The sequence below is a fragment of the Aspergillus udagawae genome (assembly GCF_001078395.1).
Source record: "Aspergillus udagawae IFM 46973 DNA, scaffold_3, whole genome shotgun sequence".
In the NCBI taxonomy this organism is placed as follows: domain Eukaryota; kingdom Fungi; phylum Ascomycota; class Eurotiomycetes; order Eurotiales; family Aspergillaceae; genus Aspergillus; species Aspergillus udagawae.
In genome coordinates this window covers 640,414-667,229 of record NW_025091266.1, presented here as the reverse complement: position 1 = coordinate 667,229, position 26,816 = coordinate 640,414, and the positions used below count along the sequence as shown (strand labels likewise).

At 49.3% G+C, this 26,816-nt stretch overlaps 8 protein-coding genes across 8 annotated transcripts; 4 read left to right on the top strand and 4 right to left on the bottom strand.

Moving 5' to 3' along the window:
- Nucleotides 1-367: 367 nt before the first annotated feature.
- On the bottom strand, nucleotides 368-1,946 carry Aud_004088 (WD40 repeat domain-containing protein; the record flags this gene model as incomplete). Its single annotated transcript, XM_043289030.1, has 3 exons — nucleotides 368-1,567; nucleotides 1,655-1,820; nucleotides 1,909-1,946. The coding sequence occupies 3 exons, from the start codon at nucleotides 1,944-1,946 to the stop codon at nucleotides 368-370; spliced, it is 1,404 nt and encodes a 467-aa protein (XP_043144965.1).
- Nucleotides 1,947-2,979: 1,033 nt separating this feature from the next.
- Nucleotides 2,980-5,929, top strand: Aud_004087 (putative spindle pole body component; the record flags this gene model as incomplete). Its single annotated transcript, XM_043289029.1, has 4 exons — nucleotides 2,980-3,039; nucleotides 3,120-3,328; nucleotides 3,406-5,833; nucleotides 5,891-5,929. The coding sequence occupies 4 exons, from the start codon at nucleotides 2,980-2,982 to the stop codon at nucleotides 5,927-5,929; spliced, it is 2,736 nt and encodes a 911-aa protein (XP_043144964.1).
- An 836-nt stretch (nucleotides 5,930-6,765) lies between these two features.
- Aud_004086 (60S ribosomal protein eL8) lies at nucleotides 6,766-7,948 on the bottom strand (the record flags this gene model as incomplete). Its single annotated transcript, XM_043289028.1, has 4 exons — nucleotides 6,766-6,966; nucleotides 7,027-7,536; nucleotides 7,596-7,673; nucleotides 7,946-7,948. 4 exons carry the CDS (start codon nucleotides 7,946-7,948, stop codon nucleotides 6,766-6,768), a joined length of 792 nt encoding a protein of 263 aa, XP_043144963.1.
- Nucleotides 7,949-8,410: 462 nt separating this feature from the next.
- Aud_004085 (putative AP-3 adaptor complex subunit sigma) lies at nucleotides 8,411-9,050 on the bottom strand (the record flags this gene model as incomplete). The annotated part of the gene is made up of 2 exons (XM_043289027.1): nucleotides 8,411-8,899; nucleotides 8,982-9,050. 2 exons carry the CDS (start codon nucleotides 9,048-9,050, stop codon nucleotides 8,411-8,413), a joined length of 558 nt encoding a protein of 185 aa, XP_043144962.1.
- Nucleotides 9,051-9,369: 319 nt separating this feature from the next.
- Aud_004084 (translation initiation/elongation factor MRX8) lies at nucleotides 9,370-10,396 on the top strand (the record flags this gene model as incomplete). Its single annotated transcript, XM_043289026.1, has 2 exons — nucleotides 9,370-9,902; nucleotides 9,964-10,396. 2 exons carry the CDS (start codon nucleotides 9,370-9,372, stop codon nucleotides 10,394-10,396), a joined length of 966 nt encoding a protein of 321 aa, XP_043144961.1.
- Nucleotides 10,397-11,444: 1,048 nt separating this feature from the next.
- Nucleotides 11,445-14,794, bottom strand: Aud_004083 (F-box/WD repeat-containing protein; the record flags this gene model as incomplete). The annotated part of the gene is made up of 3 exons (XM_043289025.1): nucleotides 11,445-11,573; nucleotides 11,630-14,380; nucleotides 14,498-14,794. The coding sequence occupies 3 exons, from the start codon at nucleotides 14,792-14,794 to the stop codon at nucleotides 11,445-11,447; spliced, it is 3,177 nt and encodes a 1,058-aa protein (XP_043144960.1).
- Nucleotides 14,795-17,633: 2,839 nt separating this feature from the next.
- On the top strand, nucleotides 17,634-20,394 carry Aud_004082 (putative meiosis specific protein Hop1; the record flags this gene model as incomplete). The annotated part of the gene is made up of 11 exons (XM_043289024.1): nucleotides 17,634-17,843; nucleotides 17,904-17,926; nucleotides 17,986-18,202; nucleotides 18,253-18,532; nucleotides 18,584-18,749; nucleotides 18,798-18,964; nucleotides 19,019-19,095; nucleotides 19,147-19,392; nucleotides 19,438-19,666; nucleotides 19,716-19,909; nucleotides 19,960-20,394. 11 exons carry the CDS (start codon nucleotides 17,634-17,636, stop codon nucleotides 20,392-20,394), a joined length of 2,244 nt encoding a protein of 747 aa, XP_043144959.1.
- Nucleotides 20,395-24,520: 4,126 nt separating this feature from the next.
- Nucleotides 24,521-26,797, top strand: Aud_004081 (uncharacterized protein; the record flags this gene model as incomplete). The annotated part of the gene is made up of 1 exon (XM_043289023.1): nucleotides 24,521-26,797. The coding sequence occupies one exon, from the start codon at nucleotides 24,521-24,523 to the stop codon at nucleotides 26,795-26,797; it is 2,277 nt and encodes a 758-aa protein (XP_043144958.1).
- Between the last annotated feature and the right edge of the window lie 19 nt (nucleotides 26,798-26,816).

The window sequence follows — 26,816 nt, the reverse complement described above, 5'->3', positions numbered from 1 at the left end:
TCTCGATCAACAAGAAAGAAAAGGGCCGTAAAATATGTACGAGGAAAGACGCAGGTTTGAACCAAGGGAGAATCCGTCCATGCAACAACCCCAAAAACTGTCAGGATTAAAGACAATGCAGAAGGTAATAAGGGTAGTACAGCTTTCTAGCCCAAAGGAAATCAGACCTTGCTTCCACCTAAAATATACTGGTATCACAGAATGGAAACCAACTCCATGCCCATATGAGTGAGCGAGCCATGTTCACTTAGATTTCATTCCAATTGAACGATGTCGATAAGTTTGATTCTTCGTCTTCGTATGCATTCATCTTCTGGTGCGTCTCCGTCGTTGTCTAAAGAACAACGGCACTGATCGGTCCACGGTGTCAGGTTGCGAAGATTCGCACTTTCCGGTCGACGCTGCCGGTGGCAATGACACACCTGATTGAGATCTTGTTGGTCGCGTTGGGATCTGGTCTGACACCATTTGTTGCCGCGGTGGCCGCCGGTGCCCCATTGGTCTCCGATTCTCCATTCGCTCCCGCATCTTTGATTAATGGTGGTGCCCATCGCAGGCATGTGACAAAGTGTCCGTGGACATCAGATATGACCCTGACGCACTTGCATTCCTGGGTCAAGTCCCAGCAGCGGATGGTCTTGTCGTCTGAAACCGATAGAAGATATTTACCGCCCGGATGGAAAGCCAGCGCACGAACCCAGTTGTCATGGCCCACAAGCGTTTTGATAAGATTGCCCCGTGAATCCCATAGCCGGATAGTTTTGTCTCGAGACCCAGTGGCGAAAAATTCAGCTGATGAGGAAGCCGGCGGCGGCTTCTTCAGGCCGGAAAGGACCGCAAGATGTGGATAGCTGGCAGCGGGGGCAATAGCGACACATTCAATAACATGTTCGTGCCCCAGGAATGTGGATTTGGTTTCCGCAGATGATAGATCCCACAAGCGAGGGATCCGGTCGTCGCCCGCAGCGAAGAGGAACCTTCCGTCGAGAGAAGGCGCAACGGCTCGTACCCAGTCCACATGTCCTGACAATGTCTTCACACAATATCCGGTCGTTACATCCCAGATCCGCAAAGTCTTGTCTCGTGACGCGGAGACCAATAGATTCCCCGACATGGGCGAGCCTGCCGCGCCAGATGGGATGAATCTCACAGAGGAGACACTGTGATCATGACCTGGCAAAGTTCTTATATTCTTGTAGTTATCAGATGGATCCCATAGCTTGATTGTTAGATCGGATGAACAGGACGCCAGAAGTGTACCGCCGCGGGGCCCACCATAATCGACGTCTAGCACCGCCTTGGTGTGCCCCTTGACAGTCCGTTCTAGTTCCCCAAGCTCCCAATCCCAGACCTTGATCGTCGTATCGTCTGAGCCGGATGCGAGGGAAGAGAACACTGGGTGGAACGCAACACATGTGACAGGGTCTCGGTGGGACTCGAGTGTATGGCGGGCAGGGGATCGCGGTAACCACGATGTAGGATCCTGATTCTTTCGCAATAGTGAAGTAGGTGTTGCAGAGTCTAGTTCTGACTGGAGTGCGGCGCATCTGGACTCAAGGTCCATGATCTGATCAGCCCGAAGGGGTGACGATGGTCAGTTTTATCGGGCATTCACCACGCAAAACAAAGGTTCGCGCAAGTCCTAGGAACCAACCTTCTTCTGTAAACGGACTACACTGGTCCATTTCTTCTCTAATAGCCCTTCATACTTCTTGAGCGTCGCATCGTCAATGGAAACCGAGTCGCCTAGCTCTGCTCGCAGAGCAGCGGAACTTTCAGTCAGGTTCACCGAGGCAAGATAGGCGATAATGGATTTGTGTCTATGGAGAACAATTTGAGCGATGTCAGCGTCACACCCTCTCCTCCCCAGTCTTTTTCAGTTAATGTAACCCAGGAGCAATGACGTACAGCTCCTCTGCCTGCCGCGCCGTGAGTAGCTGGCTCATGATCAACGGCAGTTTCGTGCGCAATCTCTCCAAGCTAGTCTGGCCCTCTGCATGCACTGCTGTAGCCTCGTCGGCCGAGACCGGTAAATTCCTTATCGGTATACCGTGCGATCGTCTGCAGGAAAAGTGAAGCCGTTTATGCTGGCTCTTATTGGCAATTGATCTAGGAATTTGTATGCGAATGATAGTCCTGAGTCGGGCGGTGAGCCAGTTCGATGTCAAGAGGGGGAGGGTTTCTGTTTTGCGACCGAGGGCACGGGTGTGAACGCAGGGGGAGGGGACAACGTGGGAGTAGTATCTGTCGCCAGAGCGGATGCATATACTTTATGCTATGGATGAGAGGCAATCAGTGGTGATAGCACAGAATCGAGCCCGGACGTAAAGAATTAAGTATTGATATGATGCTGGTTGAAACAACCGTGGGGGGAGGGACAAATCCTCATTGTTTGTTTAGTTGCACAAACATCTCAGTTGGGCATGTGTTCCTGCGGGCCTGAATGCCAAGGCAGCCACTCCACCCAATCTTTGGGTCGCGAAATCACCACAGCGACTTGTTGGTTGTTTACTGTCCGATTCTATCAATCATCGTCTGCCTCAAGTGGCATGTTCTCCTAGACATCCACCACATCCCTTTCGTCCTCTTATTTCGTCAAAGATACCGGAAGAGGAGATTCAAGATTGACTGAAGGGATTAATTTTATTACTTCAGGTGACAGTTGTGCATGTCTTGATACACTACTCAGGACTGGCCATTACTCGAAAGATCCACAACAGGAAACCCCTCCACAAACAACCCCTCTAAGGTGCGACTTTGGTCTTTTTCTGTTGCGTGAAGTTGACGGCAGGTTTCTGTCCAACCTGAGGCTACTCGTCGCTCTCGGCGCCATTGTATAGTTTTCAGCATGTTGCGCTTCGACTGTTTCTATTCTGTTATGCCATGCCACTTCCGGTGGAATAAAGCTAACTGTACTCGCTTCTCAGTTCTAGTGCGCCTTCTCGCTAATAACATCGCCCACGCATATAATCTGTCATCATGGCTGAGGGGGAGGAGGACTTTTCTTCATTACCGTTGCCTGACCGGTTCTCTCACAAGGTTAAACCCCCTTTACTCGATGTCTTCGGTCAACTTCCATCGATGACACAAAACGCTGACAATCTTCTGAATATCTCTAGAATTGGAAAGTGCGAAAGGAAGGATATGAAGATGCCAAGCAACAGTTTGAAAAGACACCCGATGAGTCGGATCCAGTTTTTGTACCATTTCTACAAGATCCAGGTCTCTGGAAAGGGGCAGTGTCAGATTCCAATGTAGCTGCTCAACAAGAAGGCCTTGCGTCATATTGCTCTTTTCTCAAATACGGGGGTGTTCAGGCTTGTACACGGTATGTCTACCCCCAGCACTGTGCCTGGCATTTCACCCCGGTTCGACCTTGGGTGCAGCTGACAGTGGTTTGCGCAGAACTCGCGGATCCACGATAGGTCCTGTTGTGGAAAAAGGGCTTCCCTCCACCAGACCGGCGGCCAAAACAAATGCGCTTGAAGCTCTTCTACTCTGTGTCGAATTAGACAAGGCAGATCCGGTTATTGAGGAAATACTCCCTATCTTGTCGCACAAAGTACCCAAGGTGATTGCAGCGGCATTAAGCGGATTGAAAGCCATCTATCACAACTTCGGCTGCAAGATTGTTGATCCTAAACCAGTCCTGAAGGCCTTACCCAAAGTATTCGGCCACGCAGATAAAAATGTTCGTGCGGAAGCGCAGAATCTCACAGTCGAACTGTATCGATGGTTGAAAGAGGCTATCAAACCGCTGTTCTGGGGAGAGCTTAAACCTGTCCAGCAACAGGATCTCGAAAAGCTGTTCGAAAACGTCAAGCAAGAACCGGCGCCAAAGCAAGAGAGACTGACAAAGGCACAACAGGATGCGATGGCTGCAGCTAGTGCTGCTCCAGAAGTCGGTGATGGTGACGGGGAAGCTGGAGAGGTTTACGCAGATGAAGATGATGGCGAGGTAGATGCATTCGATCTCGCTGAGCCAGTCGACGTCTTCTCAAAAATACCAAAGGACTTTAATGAGCAGTTGGCATCATCGAAGTGGAAAGACAGGAAGGAGGCGCTGGACGCTCTGTATACTGCACTAAACGTTCCGCGAATCAAGGACGGGCCGTTTGACGATATTGTTCGAGGTCTTGCAAAATCGATGAAAGACGCAAACGTCGCAGTCGTGACGGTCGCCGCCAACTGTATCGATCTCCTCGCAAAGGGTCTGCGGGGTGGCTTCGCGAAACACCGATCCACAATCATGCCGCCTATCATGGAACGATTGAAAGAGAAAAAGCAGACTGTCGCAGATGCACTGGGACAGGCTTTGGATGCGGTCTTTGCATCAACAAATCTATCGGATTGTCTAGAGGAAATTCTAGAATTTCTCAAACACAAGAACCCACAGGTGAAGCAGGAAACCCTGAAATTCCTGATTCGCTGCCTCCGAACTACAAGAGATGTTCCGTCGAAAGCTGAAGTGAAATCCATTGCCGATGCCGCCACGAAATTGCTGACTGAGTCTACTGAAGTCAACCGTGCAGGAGGAGCTGAAATTTTGGGTACCTTGATGAAGATCATGGGCGAGCGTGCGATGACCCCTTACCTGGACGGACTCGATGATATCAGGAAGACGAAGATCAAGGAATTTTATGAAACCGCCGAGGTAAAAGCGAAAGACAGACCGAAGCCCATCGTTGGGCCGCCAAAGGCCGTGCCGGCCGCCGGCAAGAGGGTTGTTGGAGCAAAAAAGCCAGCTCTGGGAATGAAGAAGCCTGCTCCAGCTGCTGCGGCGCCTCCACCAGAGGAGCCTGCACCGACCCTTTCTCCTCCAAAACCCACTACAAGGTCTATCCCGTCGAAGTTGGGTGGGGTTCCCAAGCCTGGTGGACTTCCCACTCCAGGCGCTGGACTCAAGCTTCAAAGAAAGCTTGGTGGTCCTGGCGGCCTTGCATCCCCACAGCGTCGGGTCATCTCGCCCCCTTCGGAAGAACAGCCTCCAGCGCCAGCTGCACCGAAATTTGGTCTTGGGAGAGGGCTTGCAGGCCGTCCCATAACCAAACCATCAGCTGCGCCTGAACCAGCTCCAGCTCCAGCTGCGCCACCCCAAGTGAGCGGGATTTCTACCATCGAAAGGGCTGAACTCGATGAATTGCGTCTTGAAAGAGAAAGGTTCCTTCGAATGATTGAGGACTTGAAGTCTGAAAGAACTCGACTCAACTCGCAAGTGACGGAGCTCCAAGATCAAAATGCACAACTCATTGAGGATCATACAAGGGATGTTCTAAGTATCAAAGCCAAGGAAACGCAGTTAGTTCGAGCCAGGAGTGATGCAGAGGCGGCTGAGCAGACGGTTCAGAAGCAGCAGAGGGAAATTGATCGTTTAAAGCGCGAATTGGCCAGAGCTCTCCGGGCCGGTGCTCAGAGTCCTCCAAACGGCTTTTCGGATAATATGAATCTGCCAGTACCGGAGACGTCGATATACCATGAAACGGGTATCAACGGCTATGGTGCCATTCCCAGAACCGGCCTCCACAGGGGAAGTCGCTTTGATGGTGGGCGACCTCGGAGCTACGTGTCTGCCAGTCCAAGTGAGGAGAAAGAGAACACCGATCTAGAATCACCAGGACGCGGTAGCAGAGATGGAGGCCTTGGTCGACGGAAACTCAGCCCTTCCTTCGGAACCAACTACTCCGGGATGGGCAGTCCAACAAGGTCGTCCATACCAGGCTCTGGTAGTGCTTCTGGAGAGGAGCAACCGGTGAGGAGCTCAGAACCCGCGGAGAATTGGAAGAGAGCCGCGGAAGTCACCAGCCAACTCAAGGCAAGAATTGAACAAATGAAGGTACGTCTTTAATCAGCTCTGTTCATTTCTGAAACTATCTCTGATCGATATTGCTAGGCAAGACAAGGTCTGTCGCGAGCCCCTGCGCAACGCTAACGGATCCATGAATTATTTTTCGGTTCTATAACCCATGACATGATTTTTCTTCTTTCTTATGACAGCAGGCTTCTTGACCTTGGTACTGGCCAATACCCGGCGTTCTTGTTTCTCATTTCCAATTTCGAGGTTTCTCCCCTTGCACTTCTTTCAGCCGCTTGTTCGGGACCAGCTGTGGTGCTAGGGAAACAGTCTTTTGATTGCATTTGTCGGGGTCTGCTTCTTCTATTGTCATGCCTTTGATGTATAAATTTGCAGCATGCTTGCGCGCGGATTGTATTTTATGGATACGGTCGTTGGACATTAGGTATACATGGAAAATTAATGGGCACATGAAGGAGGGTATGAATCCAGAAGTCTAGGGTCTTTATTTCGTCAATTGACTCGAAGGGGAGAATGTTGTACATACAGCATTGGAATAAAGTCTACCCCACTACAAATAAGGTACAGGCTAGTAACACCAGGTAGCTTAAGCCTTGTTCTACTTTGCAGACAGATATCACATGCATGAATGCTCAACCTCAATTATGCTCTACGCATGATGTGCTAATTGATGTCTGAAAATGCATTCATGGGTATCTGCGAGGTGTACATATAAAAAAAGAGAACAAGGTGGGCCATCAATGTGGATTGGAATTGAGAGGGTGCCGGAGTGCTCCCAACCATCTAAGCTAAAATGCCGTCAACAAGTCAATATGAGCCTCAGAACACCATTCCCATTTCCCAAAGTGTTTCAACTTTTGATTACATCCATCCCCTGTGGAGAGAATAAAAAGGAAAAGGACTGCGAAGTCATAATGTCGTCCGGAAAACCCGTCAATCAAACTGATCAGGCTTTAAACTCTGACGGCAGCCTCAGCAGCCTTGCGCTTCTTCTCCATGCGGGCAACGGCCTTGGAGCCCATGATACCACCACCCCAGTGGCGGCGGGACTCCTCGTACTTGTCGGTGTAGCCCTCCTTGATGGTGGAGAGGAGCTTGGAGAACTCAGCCTTGTCCTCGGAGCGAACCTCGGTGAGAGCAAGGACAGCGGCGGTCTGAAAGTGTGATGTTAGGGCACGCTGCAATATGAAAATCATGGGGTGAGTTCATCTTACCTTCTTGTGGACAACGGTACCGAGACGAGCCTTGCCCTTGACAATGGCATAGGGGACACCCATCTTGCGGCAGAGAGCGGGAAGGAAGACAACCAGCTCAATGGGGTCGACGTCGTGGGCAATCAGAACAAGGGAAGCCTTCTTGTTCTCGACGAGGCCGACAACGTGGTTGAGACCGTACTTGACGTTGTAGGGCTTCTTGGAGACATCCTCCTTCTTCTTGCCCTCGGCAACAGCGGTAGCCTCGGCGTGGAGACGCTCCTTCTTCTCGGCCTTGGTCTCAGGGCGGTACTTGTTGAGGAGCTTGAAGGTCTGGGCAGCGGTGTTGCGGTCCAGAGTGCTCTGGAACTGAGCAATAGCGGGGGGCACCTTCAGGCGGAGGTTCAGGATCTTCTTCTGGCGCTGAAGACGGACATACTCGGGCCACTTGACGAAGCGGGAGAGGTTGCGCTTGGGCTGGACGTCCTGGCCAATACCGAAGTTGCGGGGGCGGCGCTCGATGAGAGGGTTCTAATTGAAATTGTCAGCACGAGCAATTCTTTCCAGAAGTCTGGGAAATGACTGCATACCTTAGCACCCTTCTTGGTAGCGCCAGCCTTGCCCTGGGGGTAGGGGAGAGGGGCGGCCTTCTTTCCGGACTTAGGAGGCTGTCATTGAGAAAAGAAGAATCAGCGAGTTGTCCACCAATTGCTGTATCTTCTTTAAACTCTAGAGAGAACACAAGAAAGAGTCCAAAGACAACTTCTGTGACTCCAGCCAAATCATCGCTGGTGCACGCATCCCAAGAGAGAATTGTGCGACCAACGGAATATGCCTCGACCCTCGCGAAATGAGGTAGACAATTTCTCGTCTCACGACATGTCGCAGAATGATCGACAGCTCTACTAGGAGAGATTCGAATTGGATATCAAGGGCTTACCATTTTGTCGACTGAGTTCCGCAACGGTGCTGGGTGACGGGATTGACAGACAAGGGAAGAGAAAGAAAAGTTGAAGCTCGTTTTTGATCATCGAGAAGAAAAGCTGCTGTTGCGTTTGTGGGTCGCGCTAGTGCGGAAAAACCGCGGGCCGGGCTCTGTTGCTGGATTTTGGTCACATGCTCTAGGGTTAACCCTTTCGGGTTTTCCAAGCTCGACTGCTGCCTGAATTCATGCCTGCACCCTAAGGCAATAACTATTGATTAACCTAATAAAGTGTGAACGAGTCCTTCTGGGTATAGAATCGATATTGTTCCCAATTATCTATGTTTAGGGACACTCAAAGCCATCTCATAGCCATCATATATACACAATGCAAATTTCAAGCAAGACGCCGTATCCGTAGATGCAATCAATTTACCTGACGCCCTGTAGCACTCGAGCAAACAAATATGGGAATCATGATATTCAACGCCAAGCACCAAGCCCTGAGAGCCCTCCTCGCCCAAGGCCGGAGCTGGCTGCTTGTATAGCCTTCTTTTTACCTAGATTGCCTTCCTGTTCCCGCACGCCTGCAACAATCTTGTCGATATTGGTTTCGACGACGACACCACCGACAATCATCTCACTGAGAACCGCGTGCATTGTCTCGAACCCGAAGATAAGATCCAGCTCGCAAACGTTCTCAAATATCCGATCCAGGGCTTCGACGAAAACTTGTATTAGATCGATGAGCGCAAGCGGTGACTCTGTGGATGTAGATATCATGATGAAGGACAAGGTGGCATAGGTGCGGTAGGTGACTTGCGTAGGAGCATCGGAAGGACCATTTGCTGCGCTTGAACGCGCGCCTTGCGAAAGCAATGGAGGCAGTGGTAGGAAGTTGCAGGCGCTCGGCGGACGCTGTGCCACCAGGTCGTAGATCTGGGCAATCAGTGACTGTTTTGTTTGCGTATCCTAACCGCGATGCAGAGGCTTATATCAGTGAGGTTCATTTTCAATCGAGTTCACCAAGAACCGCGACGCCCAGGGCACTCACGATTTGTGTATAGAATTTAGTGAGGCGAGGTTGCCCGTTGTTGTTGAAGACGAGGACGGCGTTGATCATGCTGGGCGCAATACGAAGGTTATCGTCTGCCTTCTCGGGGGACTAGAAACCAGAGCACTTTAAATGACAACTATTATATGCGCACAATAGTCAAATATCTTCAGATAGGTGATCCGAACAGAATTGACGTAGAGTTGGGTCTCTGGAACCCCGGAGCTTGCTTATCGCACTGATGCAGCGGGGCCCAGATCGGCGGACTCCCCTTGGATCCCGCTCGGATCACTTTCTCATTCGACGGCATCATGTTTGAGCTCAGATACTTTTCTGCAAGCTGAACCTCACCTTACAGTCCCTTACAGTCAAAAATTCATACTTCATAATGAAGAGCAAGCTCTATGTCTGTGCAGTGTGTATGCGCAGAAATCTCTCAACCGCCCTCCCTCGCCGAAATTCACCAACAGCTGTCGCGCCATCCAATTTTCCAAATGCGCCCAAACTCCAGCTTCGCGATCTGACTCCGTCCGACCTCTCTTACTACTGGGATACACGAATACCGAATGAATCTCAACTTTCCTATGCAGATAAGTTCTTCACTCCGTCGCGTCATTCTCCAGTCAAATTATGGTCCGCCAGCAAATTTCGCACAACACCCCTCTCGTCGCTCGAACCCGAAGTGGCTTTCCTTGGCCGTTCGAACGTCGGAAAAAGCTCGTTACTCAATGCCATAATGGGGAAGGAGATGTGCTGGACTTCATCTAAGCCTGGAAGAACCCGGGAGATGAACGCATTCGGGATTGGAGGGACCAAAGGCGGCGAATCCAAAATTGTCCTTTTGGACATGCCAGGGTATGGAAAGGGAAGCAGGGCGGAATGGGGTATTGAGATTTTGAAGTACCTTCAGGGACGGCGCCAGTGAGTCGCTTTTGTGCATTGATTATGGGCAACTGATACTGACCTTAGTCGCGACATGTAGGCTTCGTCGGGCCTTTATCTTAATCGACAGCCTTCACGGGATCAAAAAGAAAGACGAGGACATTCTCATGCTATTTCGAAAGTACGCCATCCCCCACCAAATTATCCTATCGAAAGTCGACAAGGTATTAGCAAAGAGAAAAAAGCAGGTTAAGAGCGGCGCATCCGTGGCCAATGTCGCCGCGCTAAGGAACCTGCTTCAAGATCTCAGGCCAATAGTTCAACCGGACGGTCGTGTCGAAGGCCCTGGCGCTTTGGGTGAAATTCTCACATGCAGTGCAGAAACACCTACAGGACCGGGGCAATTCCTAGGCATCAGTGCCATACGATGGGCCATCTTATCTGCTGCTGGGTTCGATGGCAATGTAGAAGTGAAAGCTGAGTCCATCCCGTCCAGCACGTCGGTCCGAGGCGCTTCGGTAGCTCCACCTTGATTGATTGGGAAGTCGTGTGCTCGTTCGGATCTCAGACCGTCCTTGAGAATATAAGGAATCTCAATCGCTCCCATACCGCATACTCTATAGACGGCTCAAGCCATCACGCATCTGCCAGTGTGCAATTCAGAACTCTAGGACTCATTTCTGCGAGGCCCATTCCTTGCCTAACATCCAGTCAATTAAATTACATCTTGCGAATTGCCTCGCGCAGGATCTTCTCCCAGCTCCTGGGTATGCCAGACAATGGAGATGTCGACAGCTGATGGGCTGGTCCCCAGAATACAACGGGTATCATCCTGCCCTCAGACTCAGCAAAGTCGTTGTACTACTGATCAAGTCTAATTGTTTGCCAATATTCCCATGGTGCGCTCAACCTTGTTTCAGTACACGCATCTGACTCGTTCTCTATGGGCGATCCATTCGGTGATGGTGTACCCAAGTTCGTCGTTTTTTAAGGCTACCCCTTTCAGCAAAAAAGCCCTACCATATGAGATAGTACAACTGTCCCATATGGATATAAACGCAAGAATTCAATTCACTTTGCCAAGGTCGTGGAAAAGAGGTCATAGAAAGTCTATGAACAAAATTCTCGCCTGCTGAAACACGAAGGGAAGCAGGTGAGAACAAGCAAGCACCGTGTGCGGCGAAACGGATCTGCTCAACTCACACAACATCAATTAATCATAATGCATATATGAATGACATTTGCACATGGAATAAGAAATATGAATGAAATATAATAGAAGAGAGTAAATGAAGCGAGCCGGGGCTAGTAAATCATTGTTTTCGAAATCCAAACGCCATTTCCGTCATATCCCAACATGACAATGGATGCTGACCACGCTATGCAAAGCCTCTCGATAAACAACAAGTCCGTGGATAAAGGGTATCTAAACATTTCATGGCTTGAAAGGCAGAGAGGAAGAGGAAGTAGAGCAGGAAAAAGAATAAAAGTGGCAAACGTTGGCTGATCTGGTGACCGAAGTGCTTCGAGCCATGCCAGCTGGCGAAGCACTGACGAGCCCAGTAGTCTGAACCAACTGTGTCAACCGTCAGAGAGATCGTAATCTTCGTCGGCATTGTCACCGATCTCCTGTCCCCATCGGTTGACAACTATCCGTCTCCCCAACTGATCCTCCGGGACACCGTCGCGAGAAGCACCAAAATCGAGGACCTGAAGATGGTTAACAATGATGTTGAGCAAATTGAGACACTTTTTCCTCGACTTACCTCAATATACGTCAGAGCATCGCGCTGTACTGCGGCAACACATCTTCGATCATTGAATTTGACCTGCCATACACCGCTTAGGTCCGTGAGAAGGTCTCGAACGCACTCCCCATTCCGCACATCCCACATCTTTAACGTCCGATCAGATCCCGAGATCACCTTCTGGCCATCATGCTGAAAGCAGGTGATGGCACCAGTATGCGCGCTCAGCCTGCTCTTGCATTGACCAGTTTCAGGGTCCCAGATCCTCAAGGTAGAGTCTGCAGCCGCGGAGACCAAACGGTCGCACTTCAAATCAAGAAGACCCACAAGTGAACTATGACCTTCTAGATTGTAAATGATCGAGCCAGTATCCAGAGACCACACTTTGACTGTGTTGTCCATTGAACCGCTGATACATCTATTCCTTTTGTGGTCGAGTACAACGCTGTACACTTTGAGTGTATGGCCCTGAAGTCGGTGAACAGTCTCTCCACTCGATATTTTCCACACTCTCACGGTACAATCGTAACTCCCGCTAACCAAAGTGTCACCGTGCGCAGCGATCGCACGAACAGAGTGCTGATGACCAGTGAGGACACGGATGAAATAAGGGCAATCGGTATCATCAGCATGGGGTCCACTCTGGTAGTACACCGGATCACCTGGTTTCGGGAGTCTCCAAACTCGCAAACTAGAGTCGCGGGAACCGGTTATGATGATTGGTTCTTTAGGCATCATTTCGGGTGTGCCGTCAGCATTGCTACCAACTTGGACTGGTAGAACAATTTGCAGACAACGCACTGTCGAGGTATGTCCATGGAAAATTTGCGTGCATCTTGCCCTTTCGATATCCCAAACTCTCACCGACCTGTCCGTGGAACCGGACACAAGAGTGTTGCCGTGATATTCCAGGGCCCAAACCCCTCCCTCATGGCCTTCCAGTGTCGCTCTCAAGGCGCCCGTCTTTGTATCGTAGACGTTAATGTTCGTGTCGTCACTTCCTGTCAGAACCTTGTCGGTGTCAAACTGGAGGCAAGTAACTACGTGGCGATCATGAGCGCGAAAGGCAATGTGTTTCGGTTTCACACTAGGTTTCATCCAGCCTTTATGAATCGAATGATGGCGCTGGTAGAGGGACTTGAACAGATGCAGACCCCTGAGGGACGGTAGGCCAATTTCTGGGTATGGGACAGCTGCTGCAGCTGCATTCGCGGCTGCATATGGTCCCTCAGTTGCAGTTACTCCATTTCTCCAACCTGAGGAGTCCGACGAATCGGTATTACTAGAGGAAATCTTTCTCTTCGCATACTTGCGACCCGAGATGCGAGTGGCCTTCCTTTTCGGTCGACGACTTACAGACAGAGCCCGTTCACCGGATTCTCCTGGCAAGGAAGAGAAAGCGGACCCAGACGCGCAATCTGGTTCAGGTTTTATGACTGAAGACGAGCTCAGATCTTTTTCCCAGTCGTCATCCCCATGCGGATACTGCCATCCCCAGCCTTCTTTGATTGCACGTTCCAACTCACCATCTGTGAGAACGTATCCATCCCTGTCAAACAGATCTTTCCAAGTCTTCTCATCCGAATTGATGATATGCCTCCATTTCTTGGACACTTGTGCTGCACGACACATGGTTTGAACGTCGAAATACTTGACAATGTTGAGGCTAAGCTCCAGAGGAAGAAGCGCGAGAAAATCGCACTTCAAAGCTGGATTTACGACGTCGGCCACAAAATGCAGTGTTGGCTTGGGGCACCTCCTCAGAAACTGATACATCAGGTAGGTTTTCAGTTCTTCGGGAACCGAGTCAAAAAAGTCCAATACACTGGGTATGTCCATCAAAGACGGAGTATGACGGCTTTCCGTAGCACCCGACAGGTTTCCAGACCTGGAAGGAGACAAATCATGGTTCTTCGAATCGTCCAAGTGCCGTAGGTTTGAAGGGCGGGAGGCAATATTATCGAGGCTTGAATCCGTATCCATCTCTTGATCTTCTGCCGACTCAAATGAGGAATCCACATTCATCGCATTCAGGGCAGCCACAGGCGACAAGCTGGGGCTGGGTAAGCTCATGTCGTGGGCAACAAGATTTTCAATAGCTGAAATCTGGGACGCAGGTTCCGTTGGTGCCTGCTGAAACGACTCTTCCGACCCATCGAAGTCAGTGCCTTGGCTTGCAGTGTTCACACCCGCAGCTCCATCACTATTTCCCGCCGGAGTAGCAAGTTGGGTTGACGGCCTCGAGGACGCGCTGTCCCTATGTCGACCAAGATGTCGATCTCTCTCCCAAATAACTGCCTTAGCGCGGATTGGTTCTTTTCCTAGGACCGATTCTGCATCGGGATCCTGCAATACTTCCTGGCTTTCAACTTCTGAAGACAGAGGCGAGCGCAATAAGGTCTCTCTGCGGGGTATGGCCGCACTATGTACTCTTCTTCGAGCCATCGCATAGTCACTCAAGTTGTAACTGCTGGATTCGGTCTCCGGAGTCGCCAAGCCGGCCGTGTACGTGGCTGAAGAGAGATGAGAACGAATCTGACGAAATGAGGGCTCCGACGGAAGTCTACCTGGACGTAGCCTTGTGGAAGATTGGTGGGAATCTACGACTGATGCTGGCCGACGTTTCGCGCTGGACGGGTTGGACGGCTGGCTAGATAATCGAGCAGATGCTAGACGACGAGAGCTTTGGGCGTTATCTGAAGTAGTGTACGAAGTGACGGATTGCACAAAACCATTCGAGGCTTTCAACGCGTTGTTTGTCTCGTTCACCTGTGAGAATCAAATTAGCTAAGAGAAAGTCCGGGCATGCAATGTAGCACGTATGTAAGTACAAACGGAAACAGAGTGAAGTCATGCTCCGAAGGATCTTATTTGGGACTGCCATACCTCTTTGATAGCCACTATTGCATCTTCCGGCTCGTTGAACACGACGGTTTTCCCGCCAAGTTCGAATTTTATGTTCCTCAACGATGTAGGTGTGGGAGAAGAGGCCAGGGGATATAGCTTAGGATCGAGATCCCGCGTCGCTCGAGGGGATCTGATGACGAGGGGAGGAAATGTGGTAGTGGTAGTGGTAGTGGTAGTCACAACAGTCGTTCGAGTAGCAGGAGCGAAGGAGAATTGACCAATAGTACTATTGGTCGCTCGATGATCCAGGTCATTGTTGGCATCTAGTTGGTCCATGTTGAATTTCTTGCTGCTGACAACGTTCGCTGGAAGGTAAAATGGAGAGTGGGACTGAGGCAAGAGACGCGTCTTGACTTGCTGATAGAGGGTCAGGTCGCTAACTTTAAGAATATGTAAACAACTGTTGATTCTATTCACCTAATGTGGTGACGACACGAAGCGAGTCTTGGACGGTGCAGCAAAACAACCAGCCTTGGGGGAGGTTAATGAGCCACTTGTGGGAGGGGGCACAGTGTCTGATAGCACGATAGGCTCGCAGAGACAGAGTTGATGCCCTGAAACCTTGAATGAGAAAGCGAGAGGATAATTCAGAACATGGTTGTCATAAGAGAGTTCCCGTGTAAGAAAGAGGGGGAAACGAGTGGGAGAGAAACGGTGGTGTTAGCAAGGATTGAAATGCTGCAGCTGACAAGAAAGATGTTGGAACAGTCGGGCGGCGGAGAATGATTGAGGGAGCTGGACCATCACTGGGAGGTGGTTGGTCGTGCCTCCTCTGGCAAGGCTTTTGGCGCTTCTCCGAGGCTAGTAAGGACTAAGGCACCCACAGCGGTATCGGTTAGACTAGTTGATGGAAGGGTTATCGGTATGATGATAAGTGATAACGATCGAGTGAATAAGCAAAAAGAGGAGGAAAAGAGGTTTCGCAAGGGTAAAACTAGGGAAATAAACCAAACAAACAATAGATATTGGGGGTAGAGCGATCTCCAGAAGAATTTCGGATGACGAGGGCGAAATCAGGAAAAAAAAACTCGATTGTTATGAGGCAAGACGGATTCACAATTTGCCGTCCTGAGTTACATAAATAGTGCCAACGAACGATTAATCACCTTGACAACTTCCTTAAAAGGGACCATAAATTGATAGGGTTCCAGTCTCCCTTTATAAGGCATACAGAATAATTTCCTTAATCGGCTCTCATACATCTAGAGAACAAAGTAGGTCATATATCAGAAATACGTCGAGTAAGAGAGTTCAAAATTTGTATACATAGCCTCCGGCTACTAGACTACACCGTATACTGCCCTACACAACAAGGACACACAAACTTCATCTCATCATCTCACTGGCAACCATGATCAGTATTATGACATGAAATTCAGCTGTTCCATCATACGCATCACTTGTCGACCTCGCCCTAGAAATATGTATGCCATTGCCACTCCATGACCACAGAACCACACGTGATATAGTGGGGCGGAATGAAGTTCTGGGGCCTGATTCTTAAGATTCCAAACAGTTGATAAGAGTAATTCCTGTAGACAAAAACGGCCTTTTCGGGACTAGAAATTGGGAAATCATCGTAGCCAGAAGGCACTGCTCTAAAAACGGCAGAACCCAGCTTGGCTGGTGCTACTGGTTTCCGTCCTATATCATGTTTGTCATGCAGCAGATTACAAAGTCCAGGTAGTTGAACTAAGGATTGCGGGGAAGAGGCCAGATAAGGTAAGTCGGCCATTACGGGTTGTGTGGAATTGGAACGCTATCTTTTTTTAGGTTCGCTTTAAGCCGACCTCAACCATCACGTACACTGCTTGGTTCAATATCAAATATGTGATATTCCTGTCCAAATAACATTCCAGATGGCAGCTCCTGACGAAAAAGTATTTTTGTTTTCCTGTAATCATGTCTCGCGTTTTTCAGGTGTGGCAGTATACCGAGTACGGAGTAATCCTGCTATGCAAACTTTATCAATCGACTCTGAGCACTTTCTCTAGAGCCATCGAAGCGTGACTAGAGCTGAAGCGTCGGGATTGTAAACATACAGATGAGACAAACTCAAGGGTGGGATAGAATCATGTTTCATGCCTTATCTTGAGGCGCAGTAACTGGGTATAGCATGTTTGGAGCATGCGACGTATCCCAATTCCAGAGCAGAGGCTATCGCAGCCGTTCTCGTTCAATCTATCTAGCCAGCCTCATTGAGACCAATTGGAGATCGTTCAGATACCAAGGGCCCCCAGAGATACTACAGGAAATTCTCCAATACGTCTGAAATTGTCTGGAAAATGCTCGCGCTCGGTTCATTTGTGGTTGGAGATGTAGCTCTACTAAAAGAACAAGAATGAGGGCGTAGGAAGAGCTTCGGAAAATCGAACAGTATACATCAGAGCCCACAGCGAAGGGCCAAAGCAGGAACTCCTTCCAGTATGTTTAATCACGGGTTATTGGAGTGGGCTCGCCAAGACTCCGGGAAACTTATCGTCACATAGATACCGTAGATGAGCTAATAAGGATGAGAATTCCAGGGATTGCCAAACTAGAACAATAAGTAGAAAGCTGCAGAAGATAAAAAAAAGAGAAAAAAGAAAAAGAGAAAGGGAAATGGCTCCATAAGCAGGCCTGGCTATCCTTAAGTCCTGGGGCCCCGATAGAACAGCATGTAGAAGAACGTCACTCAAGTGGTTGTTGCATCTGGAATCTCCGATATCCCCGCTTCCCTACCATACATTAAAACTAAATGATTCCATCTTCCATATTATACCACTTTTAGTTGAAGCAGAAACTTAACTCACCAATACTCTGAGAGACTTACTCTCTTCACTTTTCCAGACTATGCACCCACCACCTGTGTTGATTGGCCTTGCCGGGTTGTAGCTGAGTCGTTGCCTGAGGCGTGCGGGGAGGTACCTCTACAAAAATCAGCTGTAATTCCCCAGAACCTTGACCATCATCTTTTCCGTCGCGTCACGATGACCTTGATCTCAGGTCAACTCTAATTATCTTATCTGCAACCATATTAACATCTGGCACGAAATCCCACCTGAAATCAGCTCCGCATTTCCTTGTCTCTGCTGTTCTCAAACCGGGTGCGTAGGGAGGCCTCTAGTTGCTCAGAATGGCCCGAATCAAATTTACTGGGCCTGTGTCGACAGTCCAACTACAGCCAACTTCTATTCTTCAAGGCCTCATGTCGAAAGGTGATGTCTCTGCCCGGACTGAAAGGCAGGTTGAAGTGGAGAATATCTCGAGATCGATAGCTGAAGAAAGCATGGCCTTGAAACAGCAGCAAAGCCTTGAATTGGTACAAATCATGCTGCACGTCTCGGTGAGTACATCTGGCCGAATCTGGTTTATCTCCACCACTAAGGTTAATCGGTGTTTATAGCTCGGGACGTTGTTCTATCTCCGGTCAGTTTATCGCTGCCTTTTGCCATATTGACAGACATCCTGATCTGTGTTTCCCAAAGCGAGTTTCTACCGCTCCCGTGCTTCGCCGATCGAGATCTGAAAGAGGCTCAGCGGGAAAATGCTTTATCATACAGAGAGTTTATAGATGGAAAATCGCGCCCCGGAGGATCCGGAGCTCTTTCACAAATCGCGTTCGGGGCTGGGAGGAGAGGTCAACCACTGAAGATCATCGTCCGTGATTCCGACCCCAAGGCTAATATGATACTCGATGTCCTGGTGCGTCTGCTGTCTACGTTGATCTATATCCAGACCATTGATGGGAGTAGGAAAACGGCATATTCGATGCGCTCAAGAGAAATGTCCTGGGTGCTATTCAATTCACCATTCTTGTTGACAAAGATAAGCCAGAAAATGTCTTGGAGACCTATACTTTCACTTTCAAATACTTGAGAGGTTCTAGTGGTGTGAAAAGTCGTCTGGAGAGTCTGTCGATCAATCCTGTGGGCTGTGTCGCTGATTTGAAGTCCGCCCAAACGGCCAGAGTCGGTTTAGAGACGATAGTTCGAAGACTGATTACACTCAGTACCTTCCTACCGAACCTTCCAAGTATTTTCCTCCTCTGTTATATAAGAGGCATACTGGCTAATTCTTCGATAGGTAAAAGGAATCTGGGAATCCACTTATTCTATACCGACGACTGTCCCCCGGAGTACGAGCCTCCCGGGTTCACCAGCGCGATGAATGACGTGATCAAATATCCACTTAATGAGAACTGGAGAAAGGAAACCCAATCTTGCGGAGCAATGAATAGTGGATGGCATACGTAGGCGCCTTTTCCCGCCAGAGTTGCTTCCCCTACTAACTTCATAAGGGTGGGACTAAAAGTGACGTCCCTAAAATGGACGGGTCCCGACCCAGAGGGATCGGAAATAGCGCCGAAGGTGCCCATGGATCTCGAATATAGAGACGTGGTGCACCGATCTGAGGATATTGGACTTGCTGAGGAAAAAACTAACGAGGACGACTTGAAAATCCGATGTAAGATGTGCCATATAAAAGATGATGACTTCAGGCGAGACTTACTTTTAACAGCGGTTCGTTCCACAGACATATCTCAGGAAGCAGCCCAAGATATCACTGAAAGAGAGAGGTTGCAGATGATGATTCCTGTAAGGAGTCTGATTGAAACCATGAGCATAGATTACAGCTCACCAAAGCAGACCCAGAAAACATCCCCTCTGCCGGACAGCGAACTCGTTCCAACCCAACCGATCAATCTCAGGTCTGCAGTTGACAAGGCCAATAAGGGAGACGCGTATCCAGGCCACGGGGCTATACTGTCACAGAAAAAAGTTGCCGAGATCCAGAAGCATCTTGGGCCACGAGATAGGACTCTCAGCGAGGGCAACCGGGATCAGCAAAGCGTTCAATGTCAATGCGGATGGGATGGAGAGGAATCGGCAATGGTAAGCTTGTCATGTTTTGCAGATGCTGAATGCTAAGACCAGCAGATTGAGTGTGTTTTCTGTCGTTCACGCCAGCATGCGGCATGCTACGGATTTGACAGCTCGGACGATCCTAGAATACCTAATGTCCATGCGTGCTACCAATGCCTACTTGAGCCCAATGAGGTCCAATTACTGAGCGAGATGACCAGTCTGGTGCTCTTGAGACGAGCCCTTAAGATCATTATGGATGAAGGCTATCCAAGTCACACTTCATTATTTACTCAAAAACTCCGTAAGCTCAACCGTCGGTGTGAACTTTGAACTCGACTGATGAGTTGCAGACTGCAATGGGCAAACTATTATTCAGATTACTGATATACTAAAGAAACAAAACATCCTTCAGCCGACTCCCGGTTACAAACAAAAGGGATTCCTGAGGAAAGGCTTGCCTAAATTCAATATCTCGCCCTCGGAAGAAATCCGGCAGAAGCTGAAAGAAGAAATATTCAACCCAATGGCAAAGATTGGGCATCATGTGAGTATCTTCGCACCATGAACGGATCTCGAGTTCTAATACTATTGTAGTACGTTCTATCTGGCTCCTCGGTGGGGCCCGCTTCTCGAGACCAGGCTCCGGTTATAAGAGCAAACGTGGGAAGAGACCAGGAAACTCCAAAGCGAGCAGAGTCTCTCGGTAAACCGGCGGAGGAAAACAGTGCGCGCAAGAGAAAGCAATTGCCCCAGAACTACGAAAATGATGACGACTCCGATGACCTTGACAGGAACAGCAATCGACCATTGACGCAGGCACAAGCCATCGATAACCACCTCGGCGGAGCTCACGAATTAAGAAACACTCCTACTGATGACTCAATGACTTCCCAAAAGCAAGGGTCCGATAGCCCATCGAGTAGCGAGAGCGCACTTCGACGTAGCAGCAGGAAAAAACGCAAAATCAGCAATTACTCTCGGCTGATTGATGTTGGCGCTGCAACAAGCGAGGACGAACGGGTGCTTTGAGATAGGTCTTGCAGACTTCTTCTTCTGTACGATTTGTGCAACAGCTGCTTGACCAAAATCAAGACGGCGATCAAAAAATCATGAATGCCCAAAGTAAGTTTTCCGAAGCTCTCAGCTCCGCAGGAATCGATCTGGAAGCAACTGACCGTGCTGATATTTTCTTCAAAAGCCGTTCTCATTCCCTTCGTGCACGCAGGGCTCCTGACCTAATCGTCACTCCTAGCCTTGTGACCTTGGATCCTCTCGATTTACAGGGGGAAAGGGTTCAGTAAAGCAGACATAGAAGAGGAAGAAGAAACATGAGAGAAGAGAAAATGAAGAACTGCAAGGGTAGTAGTCACGCTGAACGATGTTTTGTGGGAATTATTGACATGATAGATGTACTAGTATCGAACCTTTGAAATTGATAGCTTGAGCAGCCAGCGTACCTAGTCATAATGTCAGTCGAACTCAACTAGCCATGGCCATCCTTGTATTCCCGACAATTAACGAACTCAATCCTACATGTGATGGCATGTAAAAGCAGGGAAGAATGCAGACTCTATTAAAATGATCATGAGGAATATCAGCCCATCGAAATTCTGTATCGAAGAGGAATGTAGACGTATGCCTTTCGGGAGTCCATATACCAAGTTGAAGTCAGCGGTCCCGCTTCCAACATATGGTGCTATCAATTCGACATCATGATGCCATCCATCTGTAGGATCTGTAGCTAGCTATGCCCGGAAGGATCCTTCTTAATTAGCTGCGACTCCTGCGGCCCCGCCCCGTTTGACCATTTGGCTGAAGCGAGATCTCCCGTGTTCAACTCGTCGAAAGATCGATTTGCTTTCGATTGCCACAGCTGGCTATTTGTGACACCTGACGCTTGAGAGCAGTCCCCCATAAAAATGATATTAGATAAACTGTGAGTCCTTGATAGACGTTGTGTACGAGACAAAGCGATATAAGGCTTTCAGGGCGGCTCTGGCTCCCATCTTCCAAGCCCAAGGGATGCCTCGGTTGAGATTTGAGACGGGTCACGCAGCTTGATTGGAGCTTATTCATTCTTTATCTACCCAACAAAGGGGTCAAGAGCTCGAAGGGGTTTGAAATCCCGGACCCAGAGTTCCGTATATGACACAGTACTTGAGATATACGGAGTAATAGTGCCCCGAATGCGATGTATCAACAACGCCAAAGAGATCGCCGCCGTGGGATCGATCCAATTCTCCGGGGCAGTTCATGTTAGGTATCACCCCAAAATATCCGATTTAGCTTCGAGGCTCTTACACTGCGGTATCCCTTGCTTCTTTCGTTGGCAATACTCCGTAGTTCAGTTGCTCAGTCTATCAAAGCTGCATGGCGCCTGTAGAACTAATAGATAGATAAAAAGAACACTGAGGAGGAGTGGTCGGTGGCTTAGTTGGAATGACGGATTTGTTATAATTCAGTAGATCTCCTATTTGTATGTTTATGACACAGGCCACAACTTTGGCTTCCGTGCTCTGCGAAATATTTCTCGATCTGGTCTTATCGCCTGGACTCAGCACTGCCACGCCTTGGGACATGTTGCAAACAGTACTCCGTAGCTTCAGCTGCGCTCGAAATTCACAATTCAAATTTCAACAATCACCCGAGTGGGTGAGTTGATCTACACCTGTTCGCATTTCGGTGCGTGCCACAGATCTTGATGCCGGGGGCGACAATCATTCGCATCTCATCAGTGGACTCTCAGTGACGTCCATTGTCCCTTTTTGGCATAAGGTTAATCTGGTCCAGGTGATTCTGGATGAGGAGTGGGCTCGGTTGATCGTTTTCCCTATTCATCGTCTTTCGGTGGAGAGTTCTTCACCTTGTTTCCGAAAAAGACTAGCCCTTTTAGAATGAATCCTGGCCAGCACGAACATTGTCGGCGTGTTGCACGAGGGACTCGAATTGAGAAGCCAGTGATGCACATCTTGCCCTTATGGGCAAGAGATCTAGTCAATGATCTCTTCGTTTCCTTGGGACTCTTCCAATGGACCTGTCGACTATTGGCGGCGATCTGTCATGTCATGCATTGATAGATTGCATAGTCGATCGTTGGACAGAAAACAAGGCGCACATGGCAGTATCAGCCAACAATTGAACCATACTTCGATTTACTGGTTGTGGAAAAAGCTTCTTGTGAAGTTCTGTTAGTAGTGTCTGAACTCTGAAGCAGCTGATTACCCGAGAAGGAAATCAGGGCAGGTTAGACTCCGAATGTACTACTGGGACTTGTAGTATCCTACTTGGCAGGGTTTCCTCTATTCCAGATCGAGTCTAGAACAGGAACGTCTTCCAATCAGCAGCACTTGGCCCCTGACTAGTCAGCTGGAGGCAAGCCTGCGTCACGCCAGAGCGAGACCTTGGTGAGCGGGATGGTGATCGGCGTCGATTTCAACTCCAATCAGGAAATTCAGGACAGTGGGCGACTGAGGAAGCCAAATAATAGTTCAAGCCCTGAACCAGTTCCTGGCACGGAGTAGTTCCATAATTAATATGTAGTACTATTATTATTAGGCCCATCGATCGAGTTGGTGCCAGAACCAGTGGAGGATGAAGTCCCAAGCGGGTGGTTTTACCCCTTAAACTCTCCTGTCAGTGTCCACCCTTCGCGGAATTGCTGGTACAGCCAATGACTATTATTATTGCTCCATATTGCCCCGAATCGCAATGTTGATATCGTACAAAGAAAAGGTACATCCGAGAAAAGTCATGACCGTGGAGAGATGCCATAAATTCGCAAACAAGTGACTGATTATCGTTGAAGTCCGCGGGGAAGAAGCACGTGTCGGGATCAAAACAGCCCAATACGTCTTATTGTCACCGGATTCTGAAGGATGATCACGAATCCATTCTCCGACTATTGAATTCTTGAGAAATCTGCTGGAAACTAGAGTAGTATGCGGACGGGAAGTAATAAGCTATCTTTCCTCACTTCTCAGATTGATCATCAAACACTGGTTGCCAGGTTGAGACCAATACTGTAGGACTAATAATAATAACAGACCCCCTGAGAATCCCATAAGACTGTACTCGACACGGAGTAACCCGTCCCTAGGTAGTCTAAGGTAGACATTATTTCATCTCTGAATGCGATACTGGTTCTCCATACAAGTGTTGTGAAATACAATCAATTATATCTAGCCGCTAAACTCGCGGCACTAACTTCTAACAGACTTAAGTGGATTTATTTCAATTAGTTGAACTGTCGGGTCCATCGACGCATCGCAGCCGCGTGCCTGTCGATGATTTCCTTTCCTGTACTTGCTAGCTGATACACGGCCTCAACCAAGGCTCACACAAGTCTCGTTTCGACCAGACATGCCGTCTTCTCTGGATTGTTATTTGACGCGGTTCAGAACCGGCCCACGGTGATAATCCTAGCTCTGCAATCTAGATATCACACGTAGGATAGCGCTTGGGCGGTGTTGCTCAGTGCTCACCATTGACGTCCCACAGTCCACACAGCCCACTTTTACTATGACAAATTAAACTCCAGACGATACTTTTGGCGGATCTCCCTCAACTCCTGTCTCCATCGAGTATCGGCTGCGACTTAGCCAATACGATTAAGATGTTGGCGCTCGAACAACCTTTTTCTTCCCATACGTAACCCCTTAGCTGGAAGTGGAAGTTCCTCTGGTACTCCCCTCTTCGTCCCCAGATACCAAACGGTCAGCCAACAGCCCCAATCGAATATCTAGGCTCGCACGGCCAGAGATTGATGTCTCACTTGACTCCCAGTTCACTCTTTCTTGTCCGTCGTTGAAAAGCATAAGGGTGACCTCTCGAAGTACATCTAATGTTGCTGCTACGAAGCTGAACTCTGAATTTCTGTTTCGAAGATCTACTACCCATACTTTACTTTCACTCCCCCTATATCTCTTTTAGAGGTTGCTTGACCACCCGAAATCCGACGATTCCCGATAAGGCCGTCTTTAGAAAGCACAAGAGTCGCATTTTCTGAACGCAGGTGCGATAACAACCGAGAAGGACGACGTGCCAGATTCGAAATCGCGACATTGTGCTCCTGCACCTTGGCTCCATCTCCCGACCTCCAATTTCCTTCACGAAATTATAACATCTTCTGATGTCGCCCAGCAAAAGGAATTGCGCCATGTCTCAGCCGTCATTGACAATTCCGCTGAGGTCGTCGAGCATGAATGCTCAGACCACAGGAATGCGAATGACCAACAGAAGTCAGGAGAACCTGAGATGCGAGAAATCATCCAAAGCCCACAAGATCTTGGGAACGACAGACATGTCATTTCAGGAACACAAACAAGATGACACAAGGAGAAATGTCCGGGCCAGTTTCATGAGAACATCGGAAAACAAATCGACAAAAAGCGGCACATTCGTGCCTTTTCCGTCGGCCAATCTTGACACAAGCCTACCACCCCAGCACCTTCGCGTCAGAGCATCTTCCCCGCTCTTGGGACAGGAGTATCGGTCTCAAGATGTTAGTCCTCCTCTTCCGAAATCGTCGAAGAAGGTCCATCAGTTTGGGTCATCGTCGACCCTTTTCTCCTACTTCAGTTCGAGAGAACCCACCGCTGAGCAGAGTTCGTCGCATTTGAGCACTGGGGCAGCAACAAGGAGTCGCGAGTCGCAACAGGGTGGTCCCAGCCCTGGCCGAGGATCAAATTTAGATTCAAGAATGAGCCCAAAGCAAGCCAAGGCACCCGTCAAGGAATCAAAGCGGAAGATGCGGCCACCAAGGATTGATCTTTCTCTATTGTTTCCCAAACCGCGAGAGACTGCCGCGCCTCTTTTGTCCCCGCAGCGCCTGACGAGCTCTCCTTCTCCAATCTCGGTCACTTCTGAGTATCCTTCCACCAAGATGAAAGGACCGGAACCGCCTACAGTTGCGAAGCGACTGACGAAAACACCTCCCACACGATCACCTGCCGGCCAGCTCAATACCCTTCAGGAGAACGATAACATAGACATGACTTCAGCAGTTCGTGAGTCAGAGAATCTGGATTACTTGGGCACGCCCTTTGAGCGAACGGTGAGGACGAGCGAATTCGATATGGCCCTCGACAAGTATTATGACGCCAAAAGCCTCAAGTCAATCAAATCAGCACAATCCGGGCCATCTGTCTTTAACTCACACAGCCCAAACAATACACGAGCCCGTGATCCCAAATCCACGGAAAATGCGTTGCGGAAGATGTCGTCCAGTGGCTCCGTTAAAGGCTGGAGTAAAGAAACATACTTGTCTCCAAAAACCTGCGCCTTTCCGAGGCCAAACCGCAAATCAGACTCGTTAAACATACGCAAGTCTGCCTTGCGGGAAGACCGGGCGGTTGATAAGGGTTCAATGTCAAAGAAAAGCAGCAAGAGCACATTGAGGAATGTGGATTTAAACAATTCCAGTATCCTGTGCCTTTCATCCTCGGAAGATGAGAGCGACGGGGATGAGGCGCCAAGCAAGGAAATAGGCGAATCTCACAATCTTACTGCAAGAGACAGCATCATCACATTTGAAGACGAGTTTAACGCAGAGATCTGTATGGCCTCCGCTGCGCAAGCTACACGGGGCTCGACATTACGACGGGTGGACCTATCCAAGCTGTCCAGCAAGGGTAGTTCACAGACCCTCCAGAACAACTCATCTGTCCATCGAAACCCATCAATGTCTTCAGCGGGCAAATTATCTTCTGCGACAAGGAAAAGCCTATCTCGTCCGTCAAGCGGCATACCTACCATCTCAGAGCCTGATAATGATGATATCTTCAGCCAATTCAGGAATCCGCCTCTGTCTCAAAAAGAACGCGATAGAAGAAGTCGGGTGATGGCAGTGACAAGACAGGAAGAACATCTTCTCGAGGCGATGAGACAGCGGAAAGGGAAGATCACACCAAGTATATTTCAGCAGGCACAGTATAACACCAGCCTCGAGCCTGACCAGGGTTCAATGCTTTCTTCACCCTCCCGGGACTCTTTCTACGGCTCGCACACCTTCTTGCGATTAAGTCCCGGGTTGCCACCTCAGCCATCACGGGTAGATCAAGGTGCAACCTACCATGACAAGAGTGGTATTATTTCTCAGGGCGCTGCTTCTGATGCTGAACAGAAAACCATCAACTCAAGTCGCGCCAGCCTGGCGTACTCTGAAAGCCTACCATCTCCCGCTACCAGCGCGGCATCCCCGCTGACCCCGACACTGCCTATACACCGATTCTCGCCACTTCCATCACAGAAACCGCCCCCACGTCGTCCTCCTCCCGCCGTGCCTCAGGCTCAGAGAAGGCACTCCAGAAGACGCACAGATAGCAGCGAGGCGATTGCCTTAGACGGAGCTGAAGAGTCGGGAGATGGAAATGAGTTTCCAATTTGGGCGCTTGAATGGAACCAAACCGGTCGCAGTTTAGCTGCTGTACACTAGATAGGTGGTGACATTGACC